This window comes from Cyphomyrmex costatus, unplaced genomic scaffold (genome assembly GCF_001594065.2).
Source record: "Cyphomyrmex costatus isolate MS0001 unplaced genomic scaffold, Ccosl1.0 scaffold189, whole genome shotgun sequence".
NCBI classification, from domain to species: domain Eukaryota; kingdom Metazoa; phylum Arthropoda; class Insecta; order Hymenoptera; family Formicidae; genus Cyphomyrmex; species Cyphomyrmex costatus.
The window spans coordinates 98,528-115,578 of NW_017275921.1; the positions used below are offsets into that span (position 1 = coordinate 98,528).

Genomic DNA, 17,051 nt, shown 5'->3' on the forward strand with positions numbered 1-17,051 from the left:
GGGAAGGAGAAAGACTCCGTGGGGAACCGTGGTATAGGATGACGGCTGGAGCGAGAGGAAGAAACCGCAAGATGGAAGGAGAGAAAGAGACACGCGCGGAAATCGCGGGCGAGAAGGAGAGACAATGTGGCGCCCGTTCTCCAGGTTGACCAAGCCAAGGAGGTAAGAACGGAATAACACAACAGCCACGGGGAACGGAGGAAGATGCAAAATGGACCAAGCACCGACGAAGTGGGGATCTGGATTAAAAGCAAACGAGGGCAACGTCTCGGCAACAGAGCCATCTCGGACCTTGAGGAGTCGAGGTCGCCGCCGTACTCCACTTCCGTATTTCGTAACATCGCTCTGTTATTGTTGTTGTTGTTGTTTTTATTGTTGCTGTTACTGTTACTACTGTCATTCTGCTGTCATACGCCGGCGCACGTTGCGCGCAATTCCCGTTAACGGATCTCCGGAAACGACGAGCGGGAGACACACGGGCCTCGTTGTTCATGTAATTGAAGGCGGCTCGGACGGCTAATATTGACACGGTTAGTGCGACGCGTTGTGTATCATACATGAAATGTTCGTCCTCTTTCAGCGCTCTGTCGCGTTACAATCACGCAGTAGAATCCTATAAAATCAAGTAGACGTGCGAAGTCACGGGGTGGTCGTTCACGAGCCGGGTGATGACAGTGATCTTGACAAATCGTAATTCTCTAACTGTTTATCTATGTATAAAACTCTAGCCCATTAACACAACACGGTTTCGTCGATTATTTAGAAATTTTTATAACTAATCTTATTATTATATTTAATGTCTTTTTCAAAATAAAGTAAATTTTTCGTAATTATTAATGCGCGATATTTGTTATTCTTATTCTCATGTGAGAAATAAAACTACATAAAAGTAAATTTGAAAAAAATTATTATAACGATATTGGATAGCTACTTGATAAACACGAAATAAAAATAACACATTATGTTAATATTCTAATTTTCTATTCAACAATAAATATAAATAATATAACGTATATAAGACACGTTATATATGTAACAGTTATTATTGAGTAGAAAATTATAATATTGATTGAGATTACCGTTACTTTGGGTGCGGTTCACTTGACGCTACAAATGCTTCGAAGCTTTTGATTGACCAATCGGAAGAAAGAATTTTACTAATTGACCAATCAAAAAAATGTTTCAAAAGCGTTCGTAGCATTAAGTGGATCGTAGCCTTTGTAGAATAAAAATTTTTTTAGCAGGTGAAAATTTCATTAACGTTTTGAAAAATATATAAAATACAGCTCTTCGTGTTTCAGATGACGACGAGAGGAGCGGTGTGTCTGCTCCTGACAATCTTGATGTTAGGAGGTAAAGGTTCTTTGGGTAGCACAAGATACTTTGTGAAAATGCGAACGAATGCGTCCGACATGTTTAAAACGAAGGCGGATAATTTAAGGATTCTTCACGATCCAATAGCGATCACACCGAATCCTCTGTACAATAACGCGGGAAACGGACATCAAACCGATGAGAGAATGACCAAAGAGATATCGAGCGATCAGTATAATCGAAGAAATTCCTTCGTCGAATCTTCGACCTTCAATCCGGACGTACTCAATAAGTTCCTCGAGGATTACGCGAATAAAGTTAAGAGCACCACCGAGAGAAATTTCAAATACCCCTTCAGAATCATAAAACCACCCGCGGAACCTCTTATGCTTGAAATCGATACCGAAACGACGACACTTCACGAACAGGATGAGAAATTTGATCAAATCTCAAATGCTACTTCAACGGACGATGCGGTAAGAAACATATGTTTCAGATAATAAAAAATATTTTATTTTTTGAAAAAAAAAAATGAATAGAAAAGTAAATGAAAAATTAAGCATAAAGGTCATGTTTTAATAATTTTAAATTTTGCAGTACTATTTATTATGCAATTAGTGTTAGATAATAAAAAATATTGCTCTCTTACCTCAAAAGTTACAGTAAAAAACATGATTTTTTATTTATTACCATGAATTACTTAAGTAAACATTATCCTATTAATCATTAAAAGTAAAACTAACTAAACTTTATTAAGGATCGTTAAAATTGTCATAATTAAAAAACGATGATTTTTTATTAAAAAGTTACAAAACAAAAATAACATTTGATTATGCCAAAAGAATATATCTTTTTCACTGATATTATTGCACTTAAAAGTTAATAACTTTCTATCAAATATTGAAATATAATTTTTCTCCTTCTCTCTAGGAAACTTAATTTTTTAGTTGTGTTATTTTTTAAGTAAGGTAGTGATGTCAGCTTATGTTTTGTTATCTTTGCTGATGTAGTTAAGCGAAACGTTAAATGATACCTTGAAGAGAAACAAATACTACGGTACAAACACTTATGAAGATAGAAACGGCTGGGTGACATTGGAAGCAATTCCGTGGTCTAAGAGCAAAATTTCCAAGTGGCAAGCAAATCTCAGTACACAACGACCTTGGCCAGAGATAAAACCATGGGATAAACCGAGCATGAAACCATGGGCCAGCGACTATACCGTCAGACCCACTTATGAAAACAACAAACCGTGGTAAGTACCACAACCGTTAATTTTCCTTTCACTACGTGATCCTATGTACAATTTGAAAATGGGTTTTGTGGTTGTTATGATGAGAGATATTTATCATTAACATCGACACAACTTTCTTTCTTATAAGTGTGTTTATAAAGTCCAACAAGTGTACCTTTTACGATACTCTCTACATTAATATTAAGAAATGTAGCAAGAAAGTCTTGCAAAAATTTATTTATATATTTTTTATTTCAGCTATATTTCCTTCTTTATGTAATAAAACTAATTTATATAAAAAATATCAATAATTTTTTGTATTTTTCTTAACATTTTAGTAAAGATAATTTTTTAGTTACAAAAGAATCTTCAAGCTAAAAAAAATCGCATTACTTGCCTATTAATTGGATATCTATTATTTACTTTATATTATATACTTCTCGACGACATATCGGCTTTAGGCAAATGAGAAAACAAACGATCGTATCTCAGGTACGACAAGCCAAAACCCAACTGGCCAGAGAGTAACGAGAAACCGTGGCAGAAACCGATTTCACGTCCCTCTTACCACCCTGATGACGCGTCTAATCAGGCGCAGAAGTGGCCGCCGGAGAGACCGTCATGGAACAAGTACGATCCTCATCGTCCTAGTAGTGATATCATCACAGATGACAGACCGTCCAACTTTCCCAACACTTGGTCCAGACCGCAGAGCTCCTCATATCAGTTTATCGATAGATATTCGGATCAATCGGGGGATGGAAGTAATTGGCACGATTATCCATCCAAATACGAGCAGGACCGACCTCGGCCGACTTTAATCACCGAAAGGCCAAATTTCTCACATTATCAGTACATAAATAATCATCCACCGAGTCATCCGGCGAGTGGCGACGGTCAGTGGATCCTCCTGTCGACGAATCGAGGATATTCCAAGTCGAGGCAGAGATCAATCAAGTTTGACGCAATGAACTCAGCAGAATCATTCAAGAAGATCAATACGACAGGTCGCGAAAATGAAGAAGAAGAAGAAGAAGAGGAAGATCCTGTACCTGTGATGACATCGAAACGCCAGGTTAGGCTAAATGATCAAAGAGAGGTCAAGAGTCAATTTTAATTAAGCTAAAATATGTCCTCTCCCTTGTGTCGAGCAATTTTTTTTCACTTTAACAGATCTGTAACTTTATTCAACAATAATTATTCAAGCAAAATGATAAATCATGAAATTAAAATAACGTTAACTGAAACATTACTAATTTGAAAAGTGATTTTTAAAAATATTTTAAAACGCTATTTTGACATTATTTTGTTATCATATTGACTTATGTTCTGTCGTAACAAAATGTTGCGCGATATATTGTGATACTAATATCAAATATAAATTATCAGATGATTTAATTTCTCGAGGAGATAATTATTATTAGTAACAAATAGATTTATCGAAGAGAATATTATTGACGGCCGCTTTATGAAAGATCGTTTACCTAGGTCAGATTGACGGTGTTGCCATCGATCAACGGCACGAATACGACGACGTCCCACGGAGGTCTTCTAGAAGTCGAGAAGACATTCAAGAGCGTCGACCAGAGCCGCAAAGAATACGAGATGGAGAAGTTGACGACCATACCGAATATTCTGAACAAAAGACCAATCAGGCACACAACTCTGAACGCGCAACCGTCAAGTTCAGCCGTTTTAGCAGCCGTCGGAGCAGGTATGACTGTAACAAATTAACTTAAAATATATTTCAAGATATATCAACTGCTTATATCGGCTTATATCTGAGATATTTACGTTGTGAATTAATATAAAAATTTAAAAACGATGCTCTGATCTTACATTCTTTTGGTATTTATTAAGATAAAATGTTAAAGGTTGAATGTTTAATTTATGAAAAAATAAAAAATTTTTAATGTGTAATAATATGTGTATGTACATAATTTTAACGTTATATTGAAATTTCTAATTACATCGTATTGTAAAAGTGAATTATTTAATGTTATTTAATATATTATAGTATAAATTCGTTATTCACTTTAATAGAAAACGATGATGAAAGTACTCTTATATCCAATATGCGTAATATATATCTCTAGAATTTCAATTGATATTAATATGTTTGTTTAAATTAATTATCGTACCATTTGTGAAATGACAGGTATGCTGCCGGCGACAATGGCGATGATGATACCGATGATGCTAGGTCGTCGAAAGAGAGATCTGAGACTGATGAACAACGATCTCGAAGTAGACTTGCATAAGTTCGCGAGGGGGTATAACGTTCAACTAAAGAGACCAGTAGGACTGTAGGAATTAAGATAGCAGAATTCGTTCGAGGAACTCATTAGGATGACGAATGATACAGAACGCAACACACATGTGTGTGCAGAATTACGTTGAGGTATAGGACATAATATTGAGGATCCAGAAACGGAAATAGTTTTTTGTCGGAAATTAGTTTCATAATGATTACCCGTCTGTTTCATATCATTAAATTAAACAGAACGCTAATATATTTAACATGTATATATTTTCATACTTTTATGTATAGAATTTTTCAAGTCTATCAAAAATCATTTCAACTGCAAAGGTTGAATTGCAAAAAGATAAAGTTTTAATTTTTCAATCGCATATTGGATTCGAAGTCAAGTAATGCGTTTCACAAATTACTTTTCAAACATTGCGTTATTGTAATCAGACTATATACTATGTATTAATATCGAATACGTTTCTGAATAATCAATGTGTCCCTATTCGTACAGACGAGGGTATAAGTAAGATCGATTTAGAATCACTTGTTGCTGTTCTAGTAGTTACTGAGTAAAGAGTGAACTTAGGGGTAAAAAGTCCATCATAATCGTACTAAAAAAAAAAAACAATTTCCAAGCTCTATTTTGCTATTTCTTCATCATTTTGCATTGTTGCATTTAAATTGTCATTGACATAGTGCTTCGATTGTGTAAAAACAAACGTAATAGATTCCGACTTTTATCGCCATCCACATTAATATTTATTATCTATATTTTACGCTTGATCAAATATCGTCAGTGAATGTTAATTCTCGATTTTTTCCGTGAAGCGACAATCGCTTTGTTTGGAATAAATTAAATTACGTCGCCATAAATTCGTTTATAACTCAGTTTTAGTATTTCAGATTTCGATTTTTTTCACAGATCGACTCGAAGTATTGCGGCAACCTTCCGCTTTAAAGATCAATGTTACGTTTTCACACGAGAGAAACACAAACGTTTACGTTCTCCAATATTTATTTACATAGCGCATATCAGGGTGTTACATAGAGAGTTTGCATACTTATCTATATTTATTTATTTATTCGATCTACTCATTTTATTTATTCAGTTATATAGCGTACTTTACAATGTAATTAAGCTGCCCAATAATCGGCTCCGTCATACGTCTTCGCTCGCCCTCCAGCGAGAGGGTAAGAGAGCAGCGCGCATATACCAAAACAATTGTAGAGAGATTAAAAAGTGACTTTCTCAATAAAGATCCAGTCGATCCTGTGTGTGGAAGAGAGAGAGAGAAAGAGAGAAAAGTCTCTCGAAACCCCTCACCAATCCTGCGGCTATCTCGATCGTCCTGCTTTCGATAAATTATCCCTAGAATGCATCGTATCACATTGTATATCGCGTGTCGAAATGCATTCTCACGCATCAGATCCGAAGGCTAAAGTTAAAACACCTCGTAGTTTTAATCAAATAAAGTTTTTTTTTTTTTTAAGAACACGTTAAAGGCATTGTTGTCGATCCCTCGTGTCGAGAAAGAACCTGAAAGAAGATGCGTCCCCCCTCTGCAATGTTCACGGCGATACCTTGAAGAAGGAGACGCGTATTTGGTGATCATAACAGTAGTCCGTGTTCCCCTTCGTCGTTTTAGCTTTCTAAGTGAAAGGACGATCGCCTATCGTATCGCATCACATCGTTTACGGATGGACAAAAATGATTGCCCGTGAAATCGCGTCTCGAATCAACCGCGAAGAAGTCGGGGGGAAAACAGCTTCTTCGCGTTCCCCGACTACCGTTATTAGGACTACGGTACGGTCGTCGTCACGTCGTCCGTCGCCGTTATCCACCGCGTATCCACCGTATTGCGCCGTGAAATTAGAAAATGTGTATCGCCACACGACTCGAGAACTTCTATCGCTGCTCCTCCGAGTTGTTCTCTTCCCTCTCATTCTTCGCCGTTGATTCTCTTCTGCACGTGACCTAGATACCGCGCGAAACCCTCGCTGGCGTGCTTAAGAATTGTCAGACCCAGTCTGAACTTGATTTCGGCCACCTTCTTTACAAAATTTATGAGACTAAAACCCTCTGAGGGCTTTTTCGTGGTCGAGCTGTCGAACCATTCGATTGTTTCAGGATCTTTCGAGCCCGCGGGATGTGTGGTATCCTTATCAGAAGGCTTCTCTGAAGAGACGCTGGTACCACCGTCATCCATTTTTCCGACGGTCGTGGAAGTTGCAGGTATCTCCGTTATGTCCTCCGTGTGTGTAGTTTTCGTGGTGGACTCTTTTGCGCGCGTATTAGCTTCTTCCTGTTGCTTCCTCCGCTGTCCCTCAAGATCCTCCACTTCATTTTCGCTGCTACCCTTCGTCTTATGTGGCACTCCGCCACCCGGCAGAGCCGAATCAATGATATCCAGAATCTCGTTGCTCAGATCTTCCTCCTTCTCTGCCTCTTCGCGTTCTTCTTCCAGTTCGCGTTTCGTCGGTATTATCTGAATTACTGATTCCCTCTTTGATCTTGAGTGTCGGCCTTGGTTACCCTTGTTAAGGGCAGCGCGTTTAACTTTAAGGGATCGCGGCCCATGCTCGACGGCCACTGCTGTTGGCGTTATTTCGATTTCTTCATATCCGTCATCCGCTCGGATAGTTGATGCTCCCAGATGGCCATAACTGTGCAAGCCGGCCGCGTTCGGGAAATCGAAGTTCTGCGTTACTTCTCGCTCGAATTGCGTCTGTCCGACCTCCGTCGACATGTAACCTTTCTTGCTGTCCACCGGCAAGTTCGCTGTTTTCACGTCAAATGGATACTCCTTAGGTACGTTGCCAACCACGAATTGCCGATTTGCCGCTGAACTCGCACCGACTTCCGCCGCGAAATCTGGACGTTTGCGATCGTAATAAACTGGAGTAGTCTGTGTTTCGGGATATTGGAAATCCGTGTTTCGATATTTCACCGCCGGTTGAGTGTTCTCTACGGTTTTATAAACGGGAGAAGTAGATATCGACGGATATCTCGTCTCGATCTTCTTCGTTTGAGTGTCATACGCACCATCATAATGCTGATAATGATAATAGTTATTGTTGTAGTTATCTTTCGTTCCCGGATACTTATTCTCATACCCTGGAACATTCGTCATACCCTGGAACACCTTAGATAACATCTCCTCCTCGCTCTGCCCGTAGTTACCGCCATATTCATCCATATTGTACTTGTAATTCGGTTCCACGTCGTAGTTCCTTCGGGTGATCGTACCGCCGAAAGGATACAGGAAATACGAAGCAAGACCGAGACCCAGACCTACCAGCGACATGACGCCGAAACTGGGCATCACTTCGCGACTGAGGAAGTTGTAGATCTGAGTGCTAATCGCCTTCTGCGGTTGTTTCTTCTTAGTCTTCGTCGTGTTCGCTCCGACTTTTGTTTCTGGCGCGATCTTCGATTCCTGAACCGCGTTATCCGCGATGGTGGAATCAGTAACACTGTCAATGGTTTCTATTAAAACAGGTATCATTGTCGAGCTTGGCGCCGAGGTCGTAGGCTTGCGCCTTCGAGTCTTGTTCTTCTTCCTCTTCGAGTTATGCCTCGGCCGCTTCGTCGTGGTCGACGCTGCCGTGCTTGTTGATATCGCATCCGTTTCTGTTTTTGTTTCTACATTGATTTTCGTCAATTCAGGATTAAAGTCAAATTTTAGATCTATTCTGGAATCATTAAGATCATCCGTATCCTTCATCACGATCTCGTCCATCTTATCGATCTTCTCAATTGTCAAAATTGGCGCGTTTACTTTGATCGGCTCTATCTCGATCTGTGTGGTCTCATCTATAGGCTTCTTTAGCTGCACCCTTAGCACGTTATTTCCCTTCGTGTTGACTGGCTTTGATCTCACCGGTACTTCTACGAGATCTACAGTCGACAAATTCGACTTGAACGTAGTACTGGTGCTAAGGGTAGTCGCGGTGGTAGCGGGAAGTAAAGTAATCGGAGTCTTCTGAGTGTCCATGAGTACCGACGCTTTTATCTTTGTAACGAACATTGGCTTCTCAGTATTTTCCGCCTTGTTTTGTGGAGTTGCGATGATCGGGACCGGTTTGAAGGTCACCTTCTCGATTTTACCAGTCGATGCGGAGGTCTCATTCTTTACCGTTTCAGGTTTGACCGTGGGTTTTCTCGTTGGTTTTGGTCTCATCGGTTTCGTCGTCGTCGGTTTCGTTGTTGCTGGTTTAGAATGCAAAGTTGTTCTCGGCGTGGTAATTTTCGGCTTAGAAGTAGTTCGCGGCGGTTGACTCTTCTTTGTCGTAAGAACAGTCGTTAACGTAGCTGTTCCATCGCTCGTCGTCGAAGTGCTTGTTGTTGTGGTGCGAATTACCTTCAAAGTTGTGCTCGATAAAGTTTCCGTCTTTTCTGAATTCTGAGTAACTTTTTCCGGTTTTGAAGTAGTCGCGATTTTCTTCGTTGTGGTTGTAGTCGGCTTCTTTGTTATCACAGTTACTTTCTCGGTGGTTATAACAGGAGTCAACTGTGGCGTGGTCTTCTCCGTGATCTTTTCTGGTTGCGGAATCGTTTCTTTCTCGATCGACGAACTTGGTCTTACTGTAAGTCGTACCTCTGTCTGGAATGGCTGCTGTGTCTTCGATTTCTCGGTTTCTACGCTCTTTACGGTTGTAGATGGCGGATTCAGCAGGATCCAAGTGGAGATACCGCCAGTAGTCGTCGGATGATTTTTGTAAGCGGTAATCAGCCTCGTTGTGCTCATCTCTCGTTCAAGCTCCTCCTCCGTCATCGCCATCGCTTGGCCCGGATGGCCACTCTCGAAATAACTGAATTTGGAATTAATTGGCCTACCGAAATGCATGGGCTCCAAATTAATTTCCGAACTAACATCTCTCATCAACAAAGGGATACTGTTCTCCGAAGATTTCGGCGTAGTCGCAATATTGTGTTCAGCCTTGATGAGTTCCTTGTTATTCACATTTACCATGTCCTGCGGATTTGTAACGTTAAGGAGTTGAGTGGCGACGGTTCTTAGAGATTGGTCCATATATTGTAGATCCTTCAAATCACGATGGGTGTCATTCACTTGCCCGCTGAAATAAAATTTAATCATTAGGTTTATTGAGGAATTATAAAATATAGTTTCGCCGAGTATTACTAATTTTTGTGTCATCGTCACGTTAACATCATACTTTATATATAAAGGAAAAGTAGATCATATCATATTGTGATAAAAATTGTATGATAATATTTCGTTTTGTTCTGAATCATGATTTTTATTAATATTCATAAAAAGATAAGCTACACATATACACTCATTCTCTCTTTCTCTCTCTCTCTCATTTCTTATGAATAATTTTTATGAATATATATATAGCCGGATGAATTAAATAATTAGCAAAAATGCCTAACTACGTTATTAAATTTCTTACCTTTTCTGTGCAATAAGTAAGGCTTGATTTGTACAGATTAACACCTTGTCAAACGCCATGAGTACAATTAATTGTAAATTAAGAAAACAATGAAGTACAATGGAGCAATATATATTGGAAAAATAAATTATATCTACAATGTTTTAGAGTAAAATGAAAAGATTAATAAATTGAAATTCTTATATGTAACCCGATCAATTATAAACTTTAGTTTTTTCTTATGAAAGAGGTTTGGAAGCAATAATTTTTAATTAAATTATTTTAATTAGTAGTAATCGAAAATAGCGAAATAAACGATTTTCGCCAATCTAATTTTAGAAGAATAAATAATAGAGGAAGAAATAGATAATGTAAAACTACAATCTTCGGTTTCCACAAAAATTTTTTTTATATTTGATACGTTTAAGAAATTAAAGTAAGTAAACAAAATATAACCGTAAATATTCAACATTTTAGCACAATTTAAAATTACAAAAAGATTCTTTCATTTATGATAAATTTTGTTATTTTTCAACGACAATAATAAAATAGGATTTAAAGGGATCATATAGGTATAAGGATAGGATTGCATATTTTTAAATACAACATACAAACAGGCGAAAGAAATTATATAATCGCCCAATGAGAAAAGTATTAATCTTTGTTTGGTATATTTTATTAACATTACATATTCATTGGCACAAATACTGTTAATGCCCTGAAATGCTGTAAAATTTATAATTAAATTAAATTATCAATACAATAAAACACGCTAAATTCTTTGCAGTTTTATGTTGAATTGAACTATTGAATAACGTTTTACGATAATCTATCGCGGTATATAATTATAATCACCGAACTCTATGTTATTGGAATCTCAATAAATTTCTCTGAATAAATAATAAATATTATTTGATTAATGCTGAATTCTCCAATTAAATGAAATTATAAACGAAATACTTGATCTTTACTTATTTACGAGAAATTTAATCCGCAAAGAAATAATATTAAATATTGTACTCAGAGCATCTTTTTTAAATACTATATAACAAATTTTTATAAACATATGATACGATAAAAAAAATTACGCAATATCTCATTATTCTATATATGATATTATAACGATAAATAGTAATGTTAATTAATAATTATTAATAGTAACGTTATAAAATATTGAGTCAATCATTGCACTGATTATCGCCCAGTTCATGTAATTATGTGATTATGTAAATATAGCGAGTATCTTCTTACTATGCTACATTTGGCGTAAGAATAAAAAATATGTCATCTATTTAATGTTATATAAAAATATATTGTTTGCGAGTATAATTACCTTAATTATTTTACATAAGTTATATTTATAAAGGACGGATGCGAAAACTATTAATTATTATATTTATTTAATTATGATTTTATCCACTCAGTTAAGTAAACCTCATTCTTAATGAATGAAAATACTATACAATTACCTGCGTTATCATTATACGTGCTACATTAGTGTATCCACATAATGTTTTAAAAAAAACAAACATAATCATCTAGCTACCTTCTCTCTTTGCTTTATTACTAACCACGTATCATTTTCAATCTGCTATCAAACGATGCAAAAGATCACTACGGTATATCTTGTAATTTCTATCCAATTTAAGTAAAAGTAATTCTAATAGCGGGAGCGTGTACTTGCTTCATACAAGCTTTATACTGTGGCTTCCCTACTTATCTGAAGATCACTAAGCGTCACAAGATCAATTGATGTACGATTCATCTTCTGCGCTTCCTACGTTTACTCTTCCATTCGTTCAGACGATCGTACTTGTGTACGGCTTGTCTGACGAAATCCTCAAGATTCGGTGCAAAATCAACCGTCTTGTCAGCGGAACGTCCGAAATCGAAGACACTCGGTAGTGCCCATGGGAAGATGAACGCGGCTATGCCAAGTACACCAGCCGCCATTGCGACAAACGGTGCCGAGGTGAGGCTGAAAACACCATAACCCAACGGATTTAAGAAAGAAAAATATGTGAAGGCCTTAGCCATGTACTGCAATACGTCGCTTGGCGACATATCAAAATCAAAATCAAAGTCATCATCATCGTCGTCATCGGGTGACGCTCCTGAAGAGCCTGAAGCTGGCGACAAGGATGAACCAGCACTGCTCGATAAATCGGGTTTAGTTACGCTACCAAGCTGACTGGGAAGATTCGGCAACGCTGACAGTTGCAAAGTACCCGAACCAAAACCGCTATTAGATTGACCGGTCACCGGACCGGGTTTGACTAAATACACCGGCAGTTCTTGAGCGACGGGTACAGATGGATTTTCGGAACCGAGTGTTCCGGCAACAGATGGCCCGCTCGCGGAAGCGCCAGCAGCTGGCGGATTGATCGCGGAACTTGACGCGTCATTGCCGGGACCGTCGACGGATGATCCGGCAGGGCTCGGCGTCTCTTCCGCATTCGCTAATGACAGGCTGATCTGAGTACCCTGGGACACCTCGACTGTGTGGAGGCTATCGATGGTCGACAATCCCAAGGATTGAGCGGGATCTAGAATTTCATTGGGATCTTTCGGAAAATCGTAATAGTCATGTTGGCCTGGTTGTGACGTTTCGAGCAAGCTGGAATCATATGTTCCGGTCGATGCGTAACTACCCACAGAATCCACATAGGAGAGATCGGTAGGCACATTAGAATATTTCTCGCTCTCATCTGCGGTACCGTAACTCTGCGTCGCTAATGAGGTCTCATGATCATCCGCAATCGCCGGCGTGCTGCTCGGCTTAAACACATTCGTATTCAAGATATGCGAGTTGACGATTATATTCAGATCGGTGCATCCTTCCTTGCTCTGAAGCGTATTGTTCACTCGAGTATAAGTGTTTATCATAATCGTCGGACAATTCGTATTGTAAGTCGACGAAGGGGAAGTATCGGTCTCCTGCTTGGAAATATTTTTGTTCTCGTCTTTCTGAGAAGTGGACATTATATGAACGTTGGGTCTCTGCGCTGATGGTCCCAAGGACTCTGAGGACGATTCTGAAGAAGCCACTTGATTTGCAGCTGCCTCGTCTGTTTCCGGTGCTTTCAATTCAGTCACGGTCACATTCGGTTTCTTCAGACCGTCGTTCAGGATGTGAACCACCGTATTCTGCGTCACGTGGGTCGTAGGATTATAAACGGTCTTGTTCTGCAGCGACGTCCCATCAGACCAAGAGGAAGGAATCGAAGGAACGAAAGGATTCGAAGAACCCGTTTCGTATTGAAGTGAACTTGGATCTGACAATCGGATTGGATAGTTTGAGTCTATTGTATCAAGATTCTGACTTGGCGGTGCATCTTGAAGAACGATGGTCTCATAATTGTCGTCGTGGGTGTTTAACGGACGATTGGGTTCCAAGTTTTCATAAACTGACTCGAAATCCGGCTGGATCGGTTTATCATCATTGTAATCGAAATACTGCGTATTGTTTGGAACGATTTCCGGTATCTTTAACCAATGGATGATCTTTTTTACACTGGAATCGAGGATTGGGTCCGTATGATCAAAATAATTATTTGACGATAGTATCGGTGTTTCTTCAGCACTGGAAAGACTCGATTCATGACTGGATTCCTCCTCCAGAGATGAAGTATATTTCTCATAATTGTATAAATCTTCCATGTTCTGAAGTGCCTCGTTCGGCCAGTTCTTCAAATATTGTACGGTTGTATCGTTGTACTTGTATCCCGTTTTATTTCCACTACCAACTTTCTGACTCGGCGATTCCTGAACGGACAAAGAATGATTACTCTTCATCGGTTTGGACATCACGTGATTGTTCACGATAACGGGCTTCTTCGCACCTGTCCGCGTAAAGTACTTTGTTGGCTTTCTCAGTTGAATGCCAGTAGAAATATCGTTACCATTCTTCACCTCCATATTCAACGCGACGTTGCTGGCATTTCGCCAATTCGAAGTCGAGTACGGATACCGGAGCTTTACGAAATTCCTATGGGATGTAGTTGCGCTCCTGCGGCGAAACGCAGGGGATTGTCCAACAACTTCAGATTTTGAATTCGAGATCAAGGCTGCCACCGCGCCGTGAGCCGATGTTTCTGAATTATTCAAGTCACCGTGTTGATTGCCGCTCATGGGGCGAGAAGAATTAGTGACGACACTCGGCTTCGAATTTCCATACGAAATCACGATCGAGTTTGTAATTTTACGAATCGAATTACGATTCTTATGAATAGAACGAGGAGAAGCATCTGCCTGAGAATCGCTCGGAACATTTGTCCTCGCTGTTTCTAAAGAAAATCTATTTACACCCTGCTTCCAACGTGACATCTCGCCTTCAATATCCTTATTCGCAAATGAATCAAACCTAACTGAACTGGACTGCCGACGATTTTCTACTGCGACAGAGATATCGTCATTTGTCCTCTCGAAACCAGATGCATGAGTTGCTAAGAAATCATTTCCTGCTGAGTATGAGTATTTCGTTTGCGCGACTACTGGTTCAAGATTTTCATTTGAAATCACATCGGATTTCGATCTCTCTAAATTTCCAGCATTCGTCTTACCGGAATAATCCATTTGACCGACTTTTAAATCGGGGCTAAATTTCGTCCAATCTATTCGTTCATTCTGAATTATTTTAGAATCGCCGGAGGAAGCGTGAAACGAAGGTTTATTTACTTCGTTCGAGTTTTGAACAGTAGCGATTTTCGCGATATCACCTAGCACATCCGTCCTTGAAAAATATGGTGGAGCATTTATCGCTTTAAATTTAGGCATCGTCCAGATGTCATCGATCTTGGAACGACGAACGCTAAGCGATCGCGCCGCCCCGAAATTGCTGGCGCGTGAATTGACTGCGCCGTGCTCACGCGACGAATCGGCATTATCGCGGAAATGTGTGATATACTTTCTATTACTTCCGGAAGTCCCCGTATACCTGCTATCGTCTCGAACAATGTCGTGTGACTTGCTCGAGACTTGGATGCTTCTCCATCCCGCGTCGTTCCTTTCTATCGTCTTCGCTTGCGAATCTGCACCTGAAAGATGAAAAAAAAGATAAGAATTTTTATTTTCAATTTTAGAGAGGAATTCTAATGACTGAAACCCCCCGACTATCGACACACGCAACGTCGATAAAACTTATGATAATGCACTAATAATAGCGAAACACATGGAATTGCAGACCCGTTAAAACGCGAGGATTTCTTAATGCCTTAAATCCTACCAAGTTAAACACTTCCGTCTTAGGAAATTCGATTTTGCAAGAAAAACGCGGGTGGTAACGTTGATGCACGAGAAGCAGTGGCGTAATTACGGCTTTACAAAGAAGACAAGTTGTTATCCGACACGCTATAACAATTGATGCTATTGAGTAATTACATGCGCGATTGATGCTCTCATATGCGTTTTCTCCATAATTGGAACATTGAACGCAAATTCAATTCTTTTAAAGAAGGAATGAATAATGCGTTACTAAGAGAAAGAGAAAAATACGGTTAAAAATTGTACGTATAAATAAAAATACATAGATCTGGCAGTAAAACGCAAATGCACATATCTGATTACTAACTAATCACTATTTGAACATTTTCTAGCTAATTAAGATACATTACGAGATAACAGATCTGCAATGAAATAAGCACGGTTCATTGGCCATGAATATTGCACCGCGACGAAACTATCAATTTTGCGTTTAGAAAACACTGTTTCCTGCTGCCAGCTCGTCACGTTGCTCGGTTTTATTGCTAAATGAGCGTTTTATTGTACCGATCCAGTCACGTCGTAATTCGTGAAATGTATATATTATCATCGTATTATTTTTTGTAAAAACACCTACCATTGTGCGGTCTGGTGTCACCCGATCCTGCTACCAACAGGATCACCACGATCTTTAGCAGCTGCATCCGCATTTTTGCACTGAAAGAAAAATTTAAAAAAGTTAAATAAAATCTAAAAGATGTAAGACTATATAAAAAAATTTTGTTTAACTCATTTACAAATTCTAGGACAGTATTATGGAGAACGATGCGCGACGAATTGTAAAAAGACAGAGGACGATCCCGCGAATCGAGATGCGCGAGGCTAGAGGCTGTCCTCGACACGATGACCTACACTCAAACGCTGAACCTGATCTTGAGCAACAAAATCTAGATCTCGGATAGGTAGATCTCTCATTGCACTATGTCATCGAGAACAAGTTAGCAGGAAAAGAACATCGGTCGCAAAAAACAATCTTACGTGATCACGAAAGACTCGATTGCACGGCTCTTATGAGGAAAGAAAGGTGGTCGGAAACGGTGGAGCAAACGCGCGGAAGTCGAAGGTTTTAATTTTACGACCGACGAAAGATGCGACGCTTGCGTTAATATTCATGAAGACGGGTACGCACCAGCTATAATATATTGCAAGGATTTGTATGCATCGTGTACTTATGTTTCGACAGTTATTTACAATAATCTGATACAATATGTTTTATAAAATGCGAATAAATGTAACAACCAAATGTTATTTTTCAATTTACCATAAACTTATATTTAACGAATATAGAAATATAATAATTTAATTTGCTTCTTTTTCATGAATTTAATTTTTACCATTTTAAATAAAATTGTAAATATATAACGATGTAATAAACATTAAATTAAATTTGTACATAAACGTAAGATCTTGGATATATTAAATTTAAATATTAAACAATTAAAATCAATAAATGATAGAGATAGATATCTAAAGTATTCTAGGCTACATTTAAAAGTGTCCTCTCCAAGGAAAGCTTTACGCGATATATAATGTACGTATACTATATATTTTGAGTAAAATTTTCCTCAAAGTGAATGCTTTGGAATATAGTCTTAT

The 17,051-nt window shown here is 38.7% G+C and overlaps 2 protein-coding genes across 2 annotated transcripts; one reads left to right on the forward strand and one right to left on the reverse strand.

Moving 5' to 3' along the window:
* Window positions 1-204: 204 nt before the first annotated feature.
* LOC108772393 (uncharacterized) lies at window positions 205-4,858 on the forward strand. Its single transcript, XM_018537914.1, has 6 exons — window positions 205-327; window positions 1,302-1,790; window positions 2,325-2,569; window positions 3,041-3,623; window positions 4,037-4,262; window positions 4,707-4,858. The coding sequence occupies exons 1-6, from the start codon at window positions 205-207 to the stop codon at window positions 4,856-4,858; spliced, it is 1,818 nt and encodes a 605-aa protein (XP_018393416.1).
* Window positions 4,859-5,638: 780 nt separating this feature from the next.
* On the reverse strand, window positions 5,639-16,105 carry LOC108772394 (uncharacterized). Its single transcript, XM_018537915.1, has 3 exons — window positions 16,033-16,105; window positions 12,010-15,232; window positions 5,639-9,878 (listed from the first exon to the last, which is right to left on the reverse strand). Exons 1-3 carry the CDS (start codon window positions 16,103-16,105, stop codon window positions 6,740-6,742), a joined length of 6,435 nt encoding a protein of 2,144 aa, XP_018393417.1. The 3' UTR covers window positions 5,639-6,739.
* Between the last annotated feature and the right edge of the window lie 946 nt (window positions 16,106-17,051).

Coding starts and splice junctions, on each gene's coding strand:
- LOC108772393 (XM_018537914.1), top strand. CDS start 205: ATGCAAAATGGACCAAGCACCGACGAAGTGGGGATCTGGATTAAAAGC. Junction 328..1,301: donor CGCCGCCGTACTCCACTTCC/GTATTTCGTAAC, acceptor TTCGTGTTTCAG/ATGACGACGAGAGGAGCGGT. Junction 4,263..4,706: donor TTTAGCAGCCGTCGGAGCAG/GTATGACTGTAA, acceptor GTGAAATGACAG/GTATGCTGCCGGCGACAATG.
- LOC108772394 (XM_018537915.1), bottom strand. CDS start 16,105: ATGCGGATGCAGCTGCTAAAGATCGTGGTGATCCTGTTGGTAGCAGGA. Junction 15,233..16,032: donor TGACACCAGACCGCACAATG/GTAGGTGTTTTT, acceptor TTCATCTTTCAG/GTGCAGATTCGCAAGCGAAG. Junction 9,879..12,009: donor GTCAGACAAGCCGTACACAA/GTACGATCGTCT, acceptor ATTTTATTTCAG/CGGGCAAGTGAATGACACCC.